This window comes from Zosterops lateralis (genome assembly GCF_965231275.1).
Source record: "Zosterops lateralis genome assembly, chromosome: 1".
Classification (NCBI taxonomy): domain Eukaryota; kingdom Metazoa; phylum Chordata; class Aves; order Passeriformes; family Zosteropidae; genus Zosterops; species Zosterops lateralis.
In genome coordinates this window covers 113969098-113983771 of record NC_139762.1, presented here as the reverse complement: position 1 = coordinate 113983771, position 14674 = coordinate 113969098, and the positions used below count along the sequence as shown (strand labels likewise).

The following is a 14674-nucleotide window of genomic DNA, read 5'->3' as shown; positions in this document are numbered from 1 at the left end:
AGTGCAACAATTATTTTAGCAGTCAAGTAATTACAAGAAAGATAAGAAAAGATGCCTAGAAGTATGGGAACAATGCAATTGTAATAAACAGTTTCTAGGAAAAATGAGAAATAAGGAAAAGAAAAAGCATGGAAGCTTATAATTATGTATTAATCTTCAATTACTGTAACTATTACTGAATAATATAACTATTACAATTACTGCATTATTACTGATCTTTGGATCCCAAGTAGAAATATCAAGAGACATTTCATAATAGGTTTTAAAAGAAGTTAGCATAAGATACAATGCTTGATGCTATGCTCTTTATTTGGCTTGTTCTATTGTTTGCTCCTCTTTCTACTTTTTTGTTTGTTTGTCTGTTTTTGTTTTGTTTGTTTGTGTATTATGCTTTATCTCAACCCACAAAGAAAGTGGTAACATCACTATTTTCAGACAATAAAAAATACTTCACCACTTGGAAGGGGGCACATCCTCAATTCAAGAGGTAGGATGGGAAGCATGAAAACATAAGTCTGAAAAAGTATGGGTTGCTTCTGTATTCTGTGGTAAGATATACCACAGCAAAGAAAACAAACAAAAACTGTTTTATACAATATACCACAAATATTTGTAAATTCAATGAGTTTTTAAGTGGATGCTTCCCATTTGACTCATGTATCAATTTTTTGCAGTGTTAGGATCTGTGTACATAATTTCATCTGCTACAATAAAGATGAAAATAGGGATAGAAAATGGTTATTTTTAAAATTAACTCTACGTGGAACATTCTACTTTTACTTTGTTCTAGCTATTTATCTGCTGCACATACCTTCATGCAGCACTCAAAAAGGCTCTTTCTATGCTTCAGTTAACCCAGCTGCCAAATATTTGTCTGCCCGTCAAAGAAAAGCCTTAAAACCAGCTAAAGAAGACAAATGGAACAAAAAAGTCTACTGGCATCTCTCCCAGTCCGTCAGTAGCTAAGGATGCCATGGGACACTTTGACAGTAGAGGCACCACCATGCACCACCCCTGGACTTCTCTGAGCACGAGGCTGAGCTTTGCTGTCGACCCAGCCTGAAGTTCAATGGCCCGAGTGTTCAGCAGAGCAGGGAGGTGATTGCATTTGCCTTTGCAGGGCACCTGGGATAATAGGGCAATTCATAACTTAATAAATATTCTACTGCACATGTGCCAGGCTACAAAGAGCAAAGCAGGCTGCAAATTGGAAATGTAAATGTCCAGTCCTTTTTAAGTCACTCCCTTCTCAAGGGCAGAATGAAAACCAGTTTTATTTTCAAGACATGTATTTTTCTCGACCACTTGAAAATGGTGAAAGGGTTTTGATTCAGATATGGCACAAATGAAGGTGGTCCCAGAGACGAGTATAGAAAGTTGCACCTGAACAGAGATTGTGAAAAAACTGAATATGAATAAGGGAACTGATAGGCTGGGGAGGCTGGATTTCTTTTAATAGTAGTTGATAGAATACATTGCATAATATAGTAAGCTTAGAGAGATACCATACACCTTTTCCACATCCTTGTTTTTCTCTTATCCAACAGTTCCAATGAAATGGTTTACAGATAACACAAAAGCTACATGCAAAGCCTTTGAAGGAATGTATCACTGCACTAACATGCCAATAGATGAGTGTCACACTGATTTCTCTTTATTAACAACGTGACAGAACCCCAGACCTCCCCTAAAGTTGTCAATCCTTGTACAGCTTTTGGGAGTGAAATGATTACTAGTAAATGTTTTCTGATTGAAAGGGGAAAAGTAGATATTCCTAAAATTTAATAGGTCATTCCTCCCAACAGATGACTTTCAGAGGAAACAAATGTAGTTACATTTTTTAAAATGTTTGCATGGTTGCGTAGTTTGTTTAAAAAGTTGTATACTGAATTGGAAACAGCATTTGAAAAAGTGTCCTGATCATAAAAATCAGCACTACCTGACTGATTATAGGGAAAGAGCTATTTGCCCAGGGAGATAAGGGAGGGGGCTGGAGGAGGCAAGGATATAAGCCAGAGACAGGGAGAGACGAGATCCCCCAAAATCCAAACCTATTTGCTATAACCTTTTCAATCAGTGAAGCTCTCACTGAAAAATAAGTTTTTTATTATCATGTGGCTTTCTGTGTTGTACGCTGGAGATACCTGCCCACTGGACTGTCATCATCCTGCAAGACTAAGGTCTTGAACTAGTGCTTAAAATCAGACAAGGCCACTGATTCAGTTCAGAGTTGTCACGATTCCACCAGGTCAAAGTAGTCTCTTGGTTTGTTGAAAGAAGCACAAACTTCCTCTCACTCCCTGCCCCTCAAAACCCCAACTGGTCTTGAAAATTTGTCTAACTTAACCCTCTGCAAGCCATTACCAGTCCCCAAACTGCCTAAGAGAGCTTTTTTATTTCCTTTTCTTTGTGATTGCACTATTACTAATTATGATTAGTTAGTGCTATATTTATGTAGCACCAATAACTTAGCAATGCATGCTAGTACACAAGTAATGGTAGATTCTTCATTGGAAATTTCCTTTATATACAGAAGCTTTTAAGAGTAAAAAATTCCATTTTCTGTATCAAAGGTGTGTTGCTGCTTTTGCCTTTTTTTTTCCCCTAGGAAAAATAAGAAGCAATTCCTAGGTATTAGCATAAGCATTTGTTCCTGCCAGAATAAAGGGATTGGCTCTACCTCACACCAGGAATATTTCACAAGAGGTATGAGAATCAGTTATTCCTCTGAAAGGACATACACCTGTGGCAGTGTGGTAAGGGGCTATTGGCAGGATGAAGTGACTGCTGGATGCTCTCAGAAACAACTTCCAACAGTCATAATTATTGAAAGACTATTTTTAAACATATGGATTTCATATATAAACTAAAAACATGAGGTCATAATGCTGAAAAAATGACAAGTGCCAATAGAAAGTGGCAATACAGAAGCATTAATACTTCTGAATTTTTTTTTCAGGGGAGATGGGTACCATACTCAAACCCACTTTCTGTGTTTACAATACTTAATTTTACTTACCTAAAAATTGAATGCTTGACCACAACCCTAATAAATGTTAATACTACCTTTTCCTCAGCTTTATACTTGTAGAAAATACTGCTTCCCTTGATTGGCATCTGGCAAACCTGTTGCTGGGGATTTCACTGTGCATGGAGGCAGGAATATTTGATGTGCAATTGTTTGCACATCAGAGCACGTTAATCTACATGTAGTTGCTCTCATGTTATTTAAGTGATTGCTGCAGGGGAAAAAAGACTTTTCTGTTTTATATAATTTCCTAGGGGGAAAATATAGCAAACTATATTCCACATTTACAACCACATTTTGTAGACTGGTGTGAGAGGCCATGCACATTTTCATGAAGCAGGAACTTCTGGCATGCATTTAGGTGAAAGATAAGTTTAATAGACTTGCTGTAATCTCTGAGTAAGATGTTCTCTTAAACAAAACTTCTGGGTCTTCTATGAATGGTATTACAAACTCTATGGTTGTTGTTCCTGCCCTGCTACTGCAACCTCAAACTTCCATGCAGTAAACTGCAGCTGCCACTTTGCCACATTAGCCTTGGGGAGAAGTTAGTAAACCCTTTGAAACTAAAACTTCTTCATATTTGATGCCTCTTGGATCACTTTCATGTTATGTTGTGGATCTGACCAGCTGTTCTGAGCAATCACAGCATGATGGTTTCCTCAGTGGCTACTAACTCCTGTTTCTAAAGCACATCTTTAACACTACAGTATCTCCTTTAGTTCCAGGTCCTAAGTTCTATATTACTATTCCTGTTTCTGTTGGGTTTTGAGTAATTTAGCTTGGCTAGTTCACAGAGGGTCACGTCATAACAGGAGAAGTATTGCTGAACTGGCTTTAATCTTTCCAGATGCCAGGGTTGGGAAGGGCACCTCGAGTCCCACAGAAGCCCAACACCTGGATGCAATCTAGATAAAATTCCAAGTTGCAACTAATATCCAGCTCTAATAGTCCTGTAACACAAGGTGGAAATCACCCCTTTAAGTCTCTTCATCATCTGTGGCAAGCATTTGCTAAATTTTGTGCTTGCAAACATCCACCATCTGAAAACCTGCTGGATCAAGAATATCACAAAAAGATACCAGTTCTAAAGAGATGGGGGAAAAATCTTCAGGAACAAAAAGCCTAAACATGAGGGAATGCATTCCATATGAAGAGAAATTCTTCTAGTCACAAAGCAGTGTGAGGCCAGAACCATTCCTTAAATTAACTCTGTTCCATGACAGAGAAGCAGCACAAGCACCATGAAACAATTCCCTAGTACTCTGTCTACATTAGATTAAACTGGTCTTTGGATGAAAAAAAGCATGAGCAGTGACTTCATAACTGGGCTCTAAAACACATGGGCAAATATGTGCTACATAGTGGTAAACAGAATTGCTGTAAAACTTAACACCATTTTACCATTTTTTTTCCTCTAGGACAGACACCTAACCATGCTAATACCCTGCAGCTGGCAGCTTCCCACAAAGTCTTTGCAGGAGGCAGACATGAGGAGGACAGACAACTCCAAAGTCTTCCATAGCACAGTATTGTGACAGTTTGTATGCACCAGTATGTGCCACTAGTTCGTTAACACTCTCAGTACAAAGCACCCGTAGAGAAGCCAGTGAGGTAAGAGCAGCAAAACAACCTGTGTCCTGGAAGCCATTTCCAATTCTGGTGTTAAAACAGCTTGTTCTATTCAATGAGTCACATAGATATTATTCGAGTAGGTGCAAGTTTTCAACGTGTTCTACAGACTACTGCAGTCTTGAACTATTTTCACAAAGTGAAACAGATCACAACAAACAGTGCCAAGTGGTGCTGCCTCAAGTGGCCAATTCCGGATTGGAGATTGGTGTGGCTTTTTTTTTTTTTTTTTTTTTTTTTTTTTTTTTTTTTTTTTGTATTTGATTAACTTTTCCCCATATGAAGTCTTCTGAGGTGATTTCCAAAATGGAAACTGGATGCAAAACCCCCACAGTTATGTTCGTATGCCCACTAGTTCTGCTTTCACTGGGCTGATGCTGGGGATTTTTTGTACAGGAATTGTATGCCCCACTCTTGGTAACCTGGCCTGGATAACAACAGATGATAGAGTAGGAATGTGAGTATAAATAGTGTGTGTGAACAGAATACCCAAACTGACATGTTCTGAGAAGATGTTTGCCCAAAACCTGATAACACTAAGAGGAAATTAACTATAACAAAGCTTGCTTAAGACAATGACCACCCAGATTAAATGGTAACTAGGAAATTAGATTAACAAGAGCCTTTTGAGGGGGAAAAAAAAGCTCAAAAAGCAGTATGAGAATTTGTGATTATTAGAAGAAAACTTGTGGTAGGTGCTAATATTTCCTAAGACCCTCCTCATCAGACATGGCAAGTAGTTGCCACCCTCCTCCTGGTGCAGACTGGGGAGACTGACAGGATGAAGGAAAAGCGGGGATCCACCCCTCCTGGTATGTGGAATAGCTGCACAGGCTTCCAAAGGTGGGACTGTGTATTGTAACACACACTTCTTGCAAGAGTGGAAGTGCATATAAGAAATGTGTGACTATGTAAGTGGGATCAGTTGTAGAAGGGTATGAAATTAGGAGGTGCTCACCAGCAGTCTGTAAGCCTCTAATATTGTGATTTCTGTTGTAGTGCTGATACTTATCCACAATATATAGTTCATTGATTACCAGCAATTCCATGTTGCTAATCAATAAACCACCTTAGTTGCTATCAAGGCTGTGTGAGTTACACAGTCATTTTCTGCAAAACGTGGTTTTTCCATTTTTCCATTATTACAAATTTGACAGAAGCATCCCATCTGCAGAGCAAGGATTGGAGAGAAAATAAACATTCCTGCAGGAAAGCAGAGAACACATAATTCATCAATTTGAAAAAAAAATTAAAATTGAACTAGAACAGGATGAATTCAAATGTCCTCCTGAAAGTTCCCCAGATGGACAGATTCGATGTCACTAGAAATGCTGTAGCATATCAGCAGCTTTGTAATTTTTAAACAGTGATCTGTGTCAGAAAAACAAGGCAAAACAGGCTGCAAGGGAAAAGTTTTGCTCTAACCACATCAATATTAGAAGCCAAGTGTATTATCTGCAGGCATAAAGCACATATTTAGAAGAGCTTGTGGTGATAACAATGAAGTTCAAGTTGTCCACTTGAAAACATCTTGTAACAATCAGTATTTGTGGCAATGTTTGTCAACAGTAAAGGACTCCATCAAGGCACAGTTGCTCTTTTTCTGAATCACAGGCCTAGTTCATGTTTTCCACGCTTACATGAGGAATTTCTAAGGTAAAGAGAGCCTAGTGTTTTGAGGGGTGGTTGCATTTTTATATGTTGAGCTTTATGCTAGAATTGGCATGAAAATTTAGAAAATGTAAAATGGACAGGCTAGGTGCAATATGAGAACTCCAGCTGTGCATTCTGTCTGCCTGCTACCTGCAGAGAGCAATCCCAGTCAGCAGCTACCCATTTACACAAATCAGTCTTTTAATGGGGAGTATTTTTTAGTTCCAGGTTTTTTCCTGAAGTTCCAGTAGCTCGGGCACTTGTAGAGATAGCTAATTGCTGAGCAAAGAACTTGGATGAGAGATCTGCAACATGATACAAATGAGAAACTTAACACAAGAGGATCAGCAGATACCTACATTTAAGAACAAGGAGATGCTGTAGCCTTTCTTAAAATGGTTGAAAATAGCTTTCATTGGATTTCTCCTGACTGGTTTAGAGACTCAACCATCTATTGATGACCTTTGTGGAAGCCTGCTTCATATGATCCTGCTTCACAGGTATTTGAAGACCAGAAGCTCAAACAAAACCCTTAGAAGCATGTTCGGATCCCAATGACCTTGGAGAAGGAAGTGATTTACAAGTAAACAGCAATATGTTGATCACCACTAAAAGCAAATACTGGAGGTATTAGGCTGGCATAACCAAGACAGCTTCCAGGGAGCTGCCCACATGAAATAACCACTATGAGAAGTGACACAGCAGATTTAAGGAAGCTACTGTGAGCCCTGCCAAAACCATCCACGGGCCACCAGCGTGAAATAAGCAGAATAAATCTACTCAAAATAATGAATAACATTCACAACCCAAGCAGCAAAGCCTGGGGAGTATGTCTGTCCTTTGACCCAGCCAAAGGTGCATCAGAAAGGTTCAACATTCACCAGAAGATAACAAAAACTTGCATTTCATTAAGTTACTACAAATGACCTGATTGACTTCTGTCACCTGTAGAGACTCATCCCAGGATCTACTCTTCTGAAGGACTAACTAGTCAAAGGAAGAGAGAAAAAATATCCCCAGTAATCTGTAAACCCCAAAACAAAAGAAAGAAAGTATCATGAATGCACATGGACTGATACTCTGCATGATAAAACATTAAATTAGGTATCAAACTGTTTCTGCTACAGACTACTAAGTCACATCAAAAGCGTGTCTTTCTTCTTAATCATTTATCTTCATAATTACTTGACATGAGAGAAACATTCCTGGAAGCTTAATCTAAAAAGCACAGGCTGTTGTGTATTAATTTAAGTCACAGAATCCCAATCTTTTAACTAAAGTTAGCATTGTCTGGGGAGAAAAACCTACATGAAAAGTTATATGCAATAAAAGGAAAACCAGGCAGAATACAAAATATTAATTAGAACTTTAAAATGACAAAACACAAGATAAGCAAAAAGTTATATTTAGACCAGTATTTTACCCTCATGAATAGCAAGAAGGAGCATTTTTTAATTTATAGTGTATTTCAGAGAAAATAGAGTTTAGATAAATCTTTGTGAGAAAAACAACATGTATCAGAAAATTCCAACAATAACCATGGAAAGCCTTAAACATAGGAACAGAAGCGAGGCGGTTTTTAAATCAGCAGCTCCAGATAGCCTGCATCCAAGAATTTTAAGAGCTGGCAAAGGTGACTTGTGTGCTGTTAATGTGGATTTTCCATAAGCTCTGAGAAATCTGGGGAAGCTCAGGAAAAAAAAATAAAAAAAAAAAGAAAAATCTCAAAGAAAGCTGAGGTAATGCCAATACTAGGGAAAAAAAGTAAGAAAGGAACAAATTCAGGAACTTACGGTCAACCTCGCCTTAATCCCAGGGGAAAAAAAACAAACCCAAACCAACTTCTTCATATAGGAACAAGAAATAAATGAGCAAATTGTACTTAAATTACACAGCTTAAACGTATGGAAAACATATCTTTTTTGGGATTACTTTTTTTTCCTCATGCAATTATAGAATTTATTTGGTAGACAATAGGAACAGTGTTGATATAACACATTTACACACTGACTTTTTCAGTAGGACACAAAGAAACTGGCACAGTTGTGCAGATACAGTTAATAGCAAGCAAATTAAAGCTAAGGCTACAGGTCTGTGTCAATCAGACATATTTCTAATTGAATCCCACAGGAATTAGTTCTTGGCAGCAAGGTACTCAGTATTTTATCTGGAAATAAAGTTTACTAAGAACATTCATAAAAGCTCTAAGCAAATAGTGCAGCAAGACTGCTGATTGGGAACCATCTGGATTACTGGAAAACTAAGTGCTTCAGCATGATCACTGTGAGGTCATGTATTTAAGAGTGATGAATTTAAAACACTTATAGATGGAAAACTTCCTCAGGAAGTAGCTGGAATAGCTGGTAACAGAATAAACATGGGTTCCTTGTGTATGAGTTCAAAAAATAGTATATATGTAATTGTTAAATGGCTCAGAAAACAAACCACCAGAACCAAATGATGTTTTTGTTGCAGGGAGGAAGAGACTAGAGAAACGTGACTATCATCAAAACAGATTTTCAAGTATTGAACTCCATTGGCAAAAGACATTGCTGCATTTCAGGAAACAGCAACAGGATGACAACTTCTGTATTCACATTTCTTGGAGCTGCTTTATCAGAATACAGCCCCTAGTATACTCAAAGAAGATATTAATAAATTAGAGATTTCAAAGAGTACATATAATCCAAGTGCAAACAAGCCTAAACAATGGAATAGTTGGTAAATAAAAGTTAACTGCATCACATAAAGTTTAAGAACCAAATGAAGACCTCTAAAGCAACTGGTAGGGAAATATATATATATTAAAGAAGAGTGTGATAGGTGAATGTAAGCTTATTTTAAAATACCAAGCAAGCTTTCTTGAATAACTGTAGTAGTAACTAAGCTTCCAGAGGTGCAGTACTTATGCTGCCACTATACATGTCTATGATTCCTGGACAGAACTCCAAATTAGAATTTAATTATTAATTTTAAGAGACAGTCATAGTGACCCTACTATAGGCCATCATCTCAATACACGCTTCTCTGCTTCTCCAGTGATGTAACCTGAAACAGACATATATAAATATAAATATATATTAAGCAAAACGCTTGGTTTAGGACTAACAATTATCACTGTCCAGGCCAAATCAAAGACAATGCTCAGTAAAAAATAACCCTCCAATGCCCAGCCTGAACAGATAATGGAACTTCCATTAAAAAATTCATTTACGTTCTTAAATTTAAGCATGAATAGAACTTTTACTTAAAACTTCTGCTCTTGCAGCTCCACTGGACGGAATCACAGAATCCCCTGGGCAGGAAGAGACACCCCTGAGCCCAGCCTGAGACCGAGCACTCCCACCTTCAACCGGACCATGGCACATCCAGCCTTTCCTTAAACACCCCCGGGAACAGTGCCCGCCATCCCCCTGGGCGGCCCATTCCAATGTCTAATCACCCTTCCTGTGAATAAATCCCCACTAATGTCCAACACAACCCTCCGGTGGCACAGCTCAAGACCGTGTCCTCTCGTCCTGGCGCTTTCAGTGATGAAAGAAGATGAAAAGACCCAAAGGCCCAGATGGGAAGGGGCTCGCCATCACTGGAAGCGATAAAGGGCCAAATCCCGGCCCTCCTCCCGGCAGAAGGCCGAAATCTCCCGGGAAGGGGAACAGGAGCCCAAGGGAGCCGAGCGGGAAGGGCGCTGTGTCCCGCAGGACGGGCCGGGCCCGAGGAGGGGGCACAGCAATGCCGGCCCCAGGCCCCGCTCCGCTCGCCACCAGCCCCAGGCCCCACTCCGCTCGCCGCCAGCCGGGACTGCAGGGCCACCATCCCCGCAGGAAGCGCAGCCAGCCCGGCCTCCCCTCCTCACCCCGCCCCGGCGTTTCCGTGCCCGGCGGGCGGGTGAAAGGTCCCGGGACACCCGGATGGAGGCGGCGCCACTGCCCTATATAAGGGCCCGCCGCCGCCACGCCCGCCTCTCCCGCGCCGCCGCCTCCTGGCTCACCGCTGTTCGCTGGGCCCCGCGCTCCCGAGCCCGGCAATAAGTCGGTCAGGAAGGCCCCGCTGCCGCCATGGTGAGGCGGGGAGCGCCCGGGGCGGGTGGGGAGCGGGGCCGCGTGTCCGCCGTGCCCGCCCGGGCGGTGAGGCCCTCGGCCCGGGGAACGGATGGCTCTGGGCTGCCGGGGCGGCTCCCGGAGCTCCCCCCGAGCCGGCGGGCGGGGAGGGCGGCCCTGGGCCCGGCAGTGCTGTTCCCCTCGGAGCGGCACCGCGGGGAAGCGCGGGCGGAGGGGAGGCGGCCGCGGCCCGGCCTGAGCGGGGCTGGCCCGGCCTCGTGTCGCTGCCCTTACAGGCCGCCCCTGTTGGGGAACGACTAACGCGGTCAGTCCATGCGGCAGGTAGCGCCTTATCGTCAGTGCAACATCCCGCGTTTCACAGAATCACAGAATAGGGCAAGCTGGAAGGGACCGCAGTGGGTCATCCTAGAGCACATGGCACAGGATTGAGTCCAGACGGCTCTTTAATATCTCCAGGGAGGGATATGCCACACACAACCTCTCTGGGCAGTCTGTTCCAGTGCTCAGTGTTCACCTGCACAGCGAACAAGTTCTTGATATTCAGGTGGAACTTCCGTGCATCAGTTTCTGCCCGTTGTCTCCTGTCTTAACTGGTTGGCACCACCGAGAAGAGTGGCTCTATCCTCTGGGGAACCCCCTATTTATATTTTTATAGAGACATATGTATATATATTTCATTTTTCTTAAGGCCTTCCTTTATCCATATTTTTACTCCCATTTCATCAGCTCACTTAACTCACATTAATGCCCCATTATTTGCAAATGCTTAAATGCTTGAGCTCCTCAAATCAGTTTCCTGAGTGGCCGCATTAACCTTTCTGGCCAGGTGCCCCCCCTTTTTCTTTTTTTTTCTCGTGGTGTGAGTTGTTGCAGGTTTGTTGATCAAGACTGCTACTTTATTTGTGGTGAGGTTAAGTTGTAAGATACATGAAGTCTGATTTTTTTTTTTCCTGGAGGAAAAGGAATGTTTGTGCCAGCTGTATATAGGCAAACCAGGGAAGGGTTTGCTTGCAGCTTCCCACCCTGAGATGCAGTTAGACACTAAAAAATTGCTTTTCCTTAGAGTTAGGACTTTGCCCTTTCATTCTCTTCCCATTATTTCTACCATGCTGCCATGCCCTTCAGATAGCTCTTCTACTTAATAGTGTTAAATAGTCCCATAGCTTTACCCTTCGGAAATCTGTTTCTAAGAGGCAGTGGATAGTGTTAGTTGTGTTCACTGTAATGTCTGACATTTGTAACTTCAACCTTTTAGGCGTTTAAAGATACTGGCAAAGCACCTGTGGAACAAGAGGTGGCGATTCATCGCATTAGGATTACGCTGACAAGTCGTAATGTAAAATCACTGGAGAAGGGTGAGTAGTACTTCTGTTTACTTGGGTAGCTTGTCAAGTAATGAATAATAGGTGCCATGTAAGGCGTTGCAAAATACAATGTACTGAAACTGGTTGTAATTAAAGACGTTACTGTTTGCCTTTTTGTATGTGCCTTGGCTTGCAAAGCCAACCCGAAGTGCTTCATGCACCAAAAAGTGAATTCCAATATAATTTTTAATGAAAGTTAAGTGTTTTGGAGGTTTTAATTATGCAGAAAACTTATGTCATAATGAGTAATGTAAGAGAGTGCAGCTTCTCCCCTTTAGTTCCTATGGGGAATTTTGAAATAGTTATGCTTTGAATGTATAAGAACTGGAAGTCACTGGTTTATCAATATTTTGTCATTTGTGTTATGAAGAGTTTAGTATAACAGTCTTCAAAAAAAATTCTTCTTGTTTAGGAACTACCTTTGCCACTGTTTAAACATATAATAAAAATGTAAAAAAAGTTACTAGACACAGGATCTTCAGGCCACTAACAGCTTAAATATGGTTTAAACTTGTAGTAATGTTTTTGCTTACTGTTGCACCATATTGCTCATCATGTCACAACGCTTCCAGTTGTACCTGGTTGGCTATGAGGATAATGCTTAAAATGAATGGCAGTGATCACTCATACGCTATTCTGAGCCAACATCTTGTTTAAAATACTTGCTTAAAAATCAAGAAAGTAAAATAGTTCCAAAACTGACCTATTGCATGTCTTTTTTCAGTCTGTGCTGACTTGATCAGAGGTGCCAAGGAAAAAAACCTGAAGGTGAAGGGACCTGTTCGCATGCCCACCAAGGTACTTGATACTGTTTTCCTGTCTTAAAAGTTGGTTTTCTTCCTGCAACTGTGTGCTTAAAATCATATTTGTTAAAGGACAAAAGATGAGATGAAAAGCAGTGCTACTAAACCGAGGGTGACCCATTGTAAAAAGATGATTTCAAAAGTTACTTTGACACCTAGGGTAACAGTTAAGTGCAAAACATGTTGAACGTGGAAGAGGCTTTTCTGTTCAGTTTATTTTAATAATGAACTCGTTTTTTAAATAAAAATTAAATATGTAGGGAAGGAATGTTAACATCAGTAGACCATAACTTAATAGGTAGCTTTCTAATGGCATAGATGCCATACATTAGGTGATCATCTCTTTATGTGATTGTAGATGACTCCTCTCAGTGCATCACCTAAATACCTCGTGTTTGGCTTTTCAGACCCTGCGGATCACTACCAGGAAAACACCTTGTGGTGAGGGTTCCAAGACCTGGGATCGCTTCCAGATGCGCATCCACAAGCGGCTCATTGACTTGCACAGCCCTTCTGAGATCGTGAAGCAGATCACTTCCATCAGCATCGAACCGGGCGTAGAAGTCGAAGTTACTATTGCCGACGCCTAAATGATGGTCATCGTTGAATAAAGCCGATTTACAAATTTTTGTCACTTGCTTCTTTTCTTACGTGTGCCAAGAGATAGTTCTGTGATGGTTTTTGTGAAGGAGGACAACAGAAACCACAGGCAGAATGCTATGTGAGAGGACTGTATATTTAAGGAAGAATATGCCAGCTGTAAACACCAGGAAAATTAAACTTTGGCATCCTGGTTTCATTGGAGGCTGGCAACTATATGGTTGTTCAGCACTTAATGAAAAATATTTTTTTTAATAATTTAAGGCCTTGATTTTTGGCTGAAATCTTAGTTTATACACAGACAACTACCTGTATTAAAATTCATATTTAGGTAAAATTACCAAGCTTGGATCTTGCTGTGCAAGACTGAACTAACGCTTAGATTATTTGGAATTTTTTTTCCCATGTGTGTTACCATCCTGGGGGTGCTAGTTATAAAACTTGATAATTTGTGGTGAACATACTGAAATTAACAAGTTTATTCTTTTGACATGCATACAGAGTCACAAAACTGAACTATGGAAGTCTCTAGTTTTCAGGTTTAATTTCCATAGATAATAATGCTAAGAGTAAGCTTCATATGTAAAGCAACAAAAGAGACATTTTTAGTGCTGCTTTTAAGTCTCTCAAATAAAGGAACTGTGATTAATTCTTAAACCAACAAAACAAAGCCCAGAGTCATAGAAAACAGTTTTGTTTAATCCATTAAGGATCAGGTTGCTGCTTCTGCAAGCATAGGAGAGAAGTTGAATTCTAATTAAAACAAGTGGTGGTTCTCTGCAAGCAGCTTCAGGTCCTGCTTATGTTAAGGCCTAAAACTGACCAAAGTTTGAGCTTTCTTACTCAAGAGATAAAAGAGGTCTTCATTTTCCTTAAATTTAAAGCCTTAAAAGGATTCTGACCCTCAAGCACGCTTGAGAGCTTTGGCAGAAGGGAGGTGAGTGAGTTAATGTGAACAGATTGTGTCAAGCCCAGTTCCTTGAGAAGCAGCTCAACATGTGAGCAGAGGGGAAAATACTCAACACAAAACACCTGTGTCTTCCATATAGTCTGTTTCTGGTAATATGCCACAAATACAAGCTGCCTGACAAACACTTCTAGCTGTATTTTTTAATTTATTTGTGTTACATGGGTTGCTCTTTACAGGAATAAATGGGCAAACAAATAGCACACAGGGATAGTTTACACTAACTGACATAAATCACTTGTATTCCGGTAGTCTTTTGATTATCAGAGTAGCCCTGTGACTGAAAGCACTTGGAGGGATTTAGGCACGGCTGGCTGGGTTTGACACCATTTCTGCCTTTGGTTTTCCCTGCTGGTCAAAACTGTGGAACAGTTTTGTATCTGTTCACATCTGGCTGTACCTCTGCCTTCCAGGGTGCCTCTTAAACACACACAAATGACCTGAAGTCCCACCGATCTTCTTTCAGCTGCGGCACTTCAAGGATCATTTCCTGTGTCTCCAACTTACCCATAAACACCATAAAGATGCAACTCTACCTTTGTGTCTGTGTCCCGCCCTGTGCAGAG

At 40.8% G+C, this 14674-nt stretch overlaps 1 protein-coding gene across 1 annotated transcript; it reads left to right on the top strand.

The window, feature by feature from the left end:
• The first annotated feature begins 10252 nt into the window (after positions 1–10252).
• Positions 10253–13166, top strand: RPS20 (ribosomal protein S20). Its single transcript, XM_083876779.1, has 4 exons — positions 10253–10374; positions 11630–11729; positions 12463–12536; positions 12949–13166. Exons 1-4 carry the CDS (start codon positions 10372–10374, stop codon positions 13129–13131), a joined length of 360 nt encoding a protein of 119 aa, XP_083732905.1. The 5' UTR covers positions 10253–10371; the 3' UTR covers positions 13132–13166.
• Positions 13167–14674: the final 1508 nt, after the last annotated feature.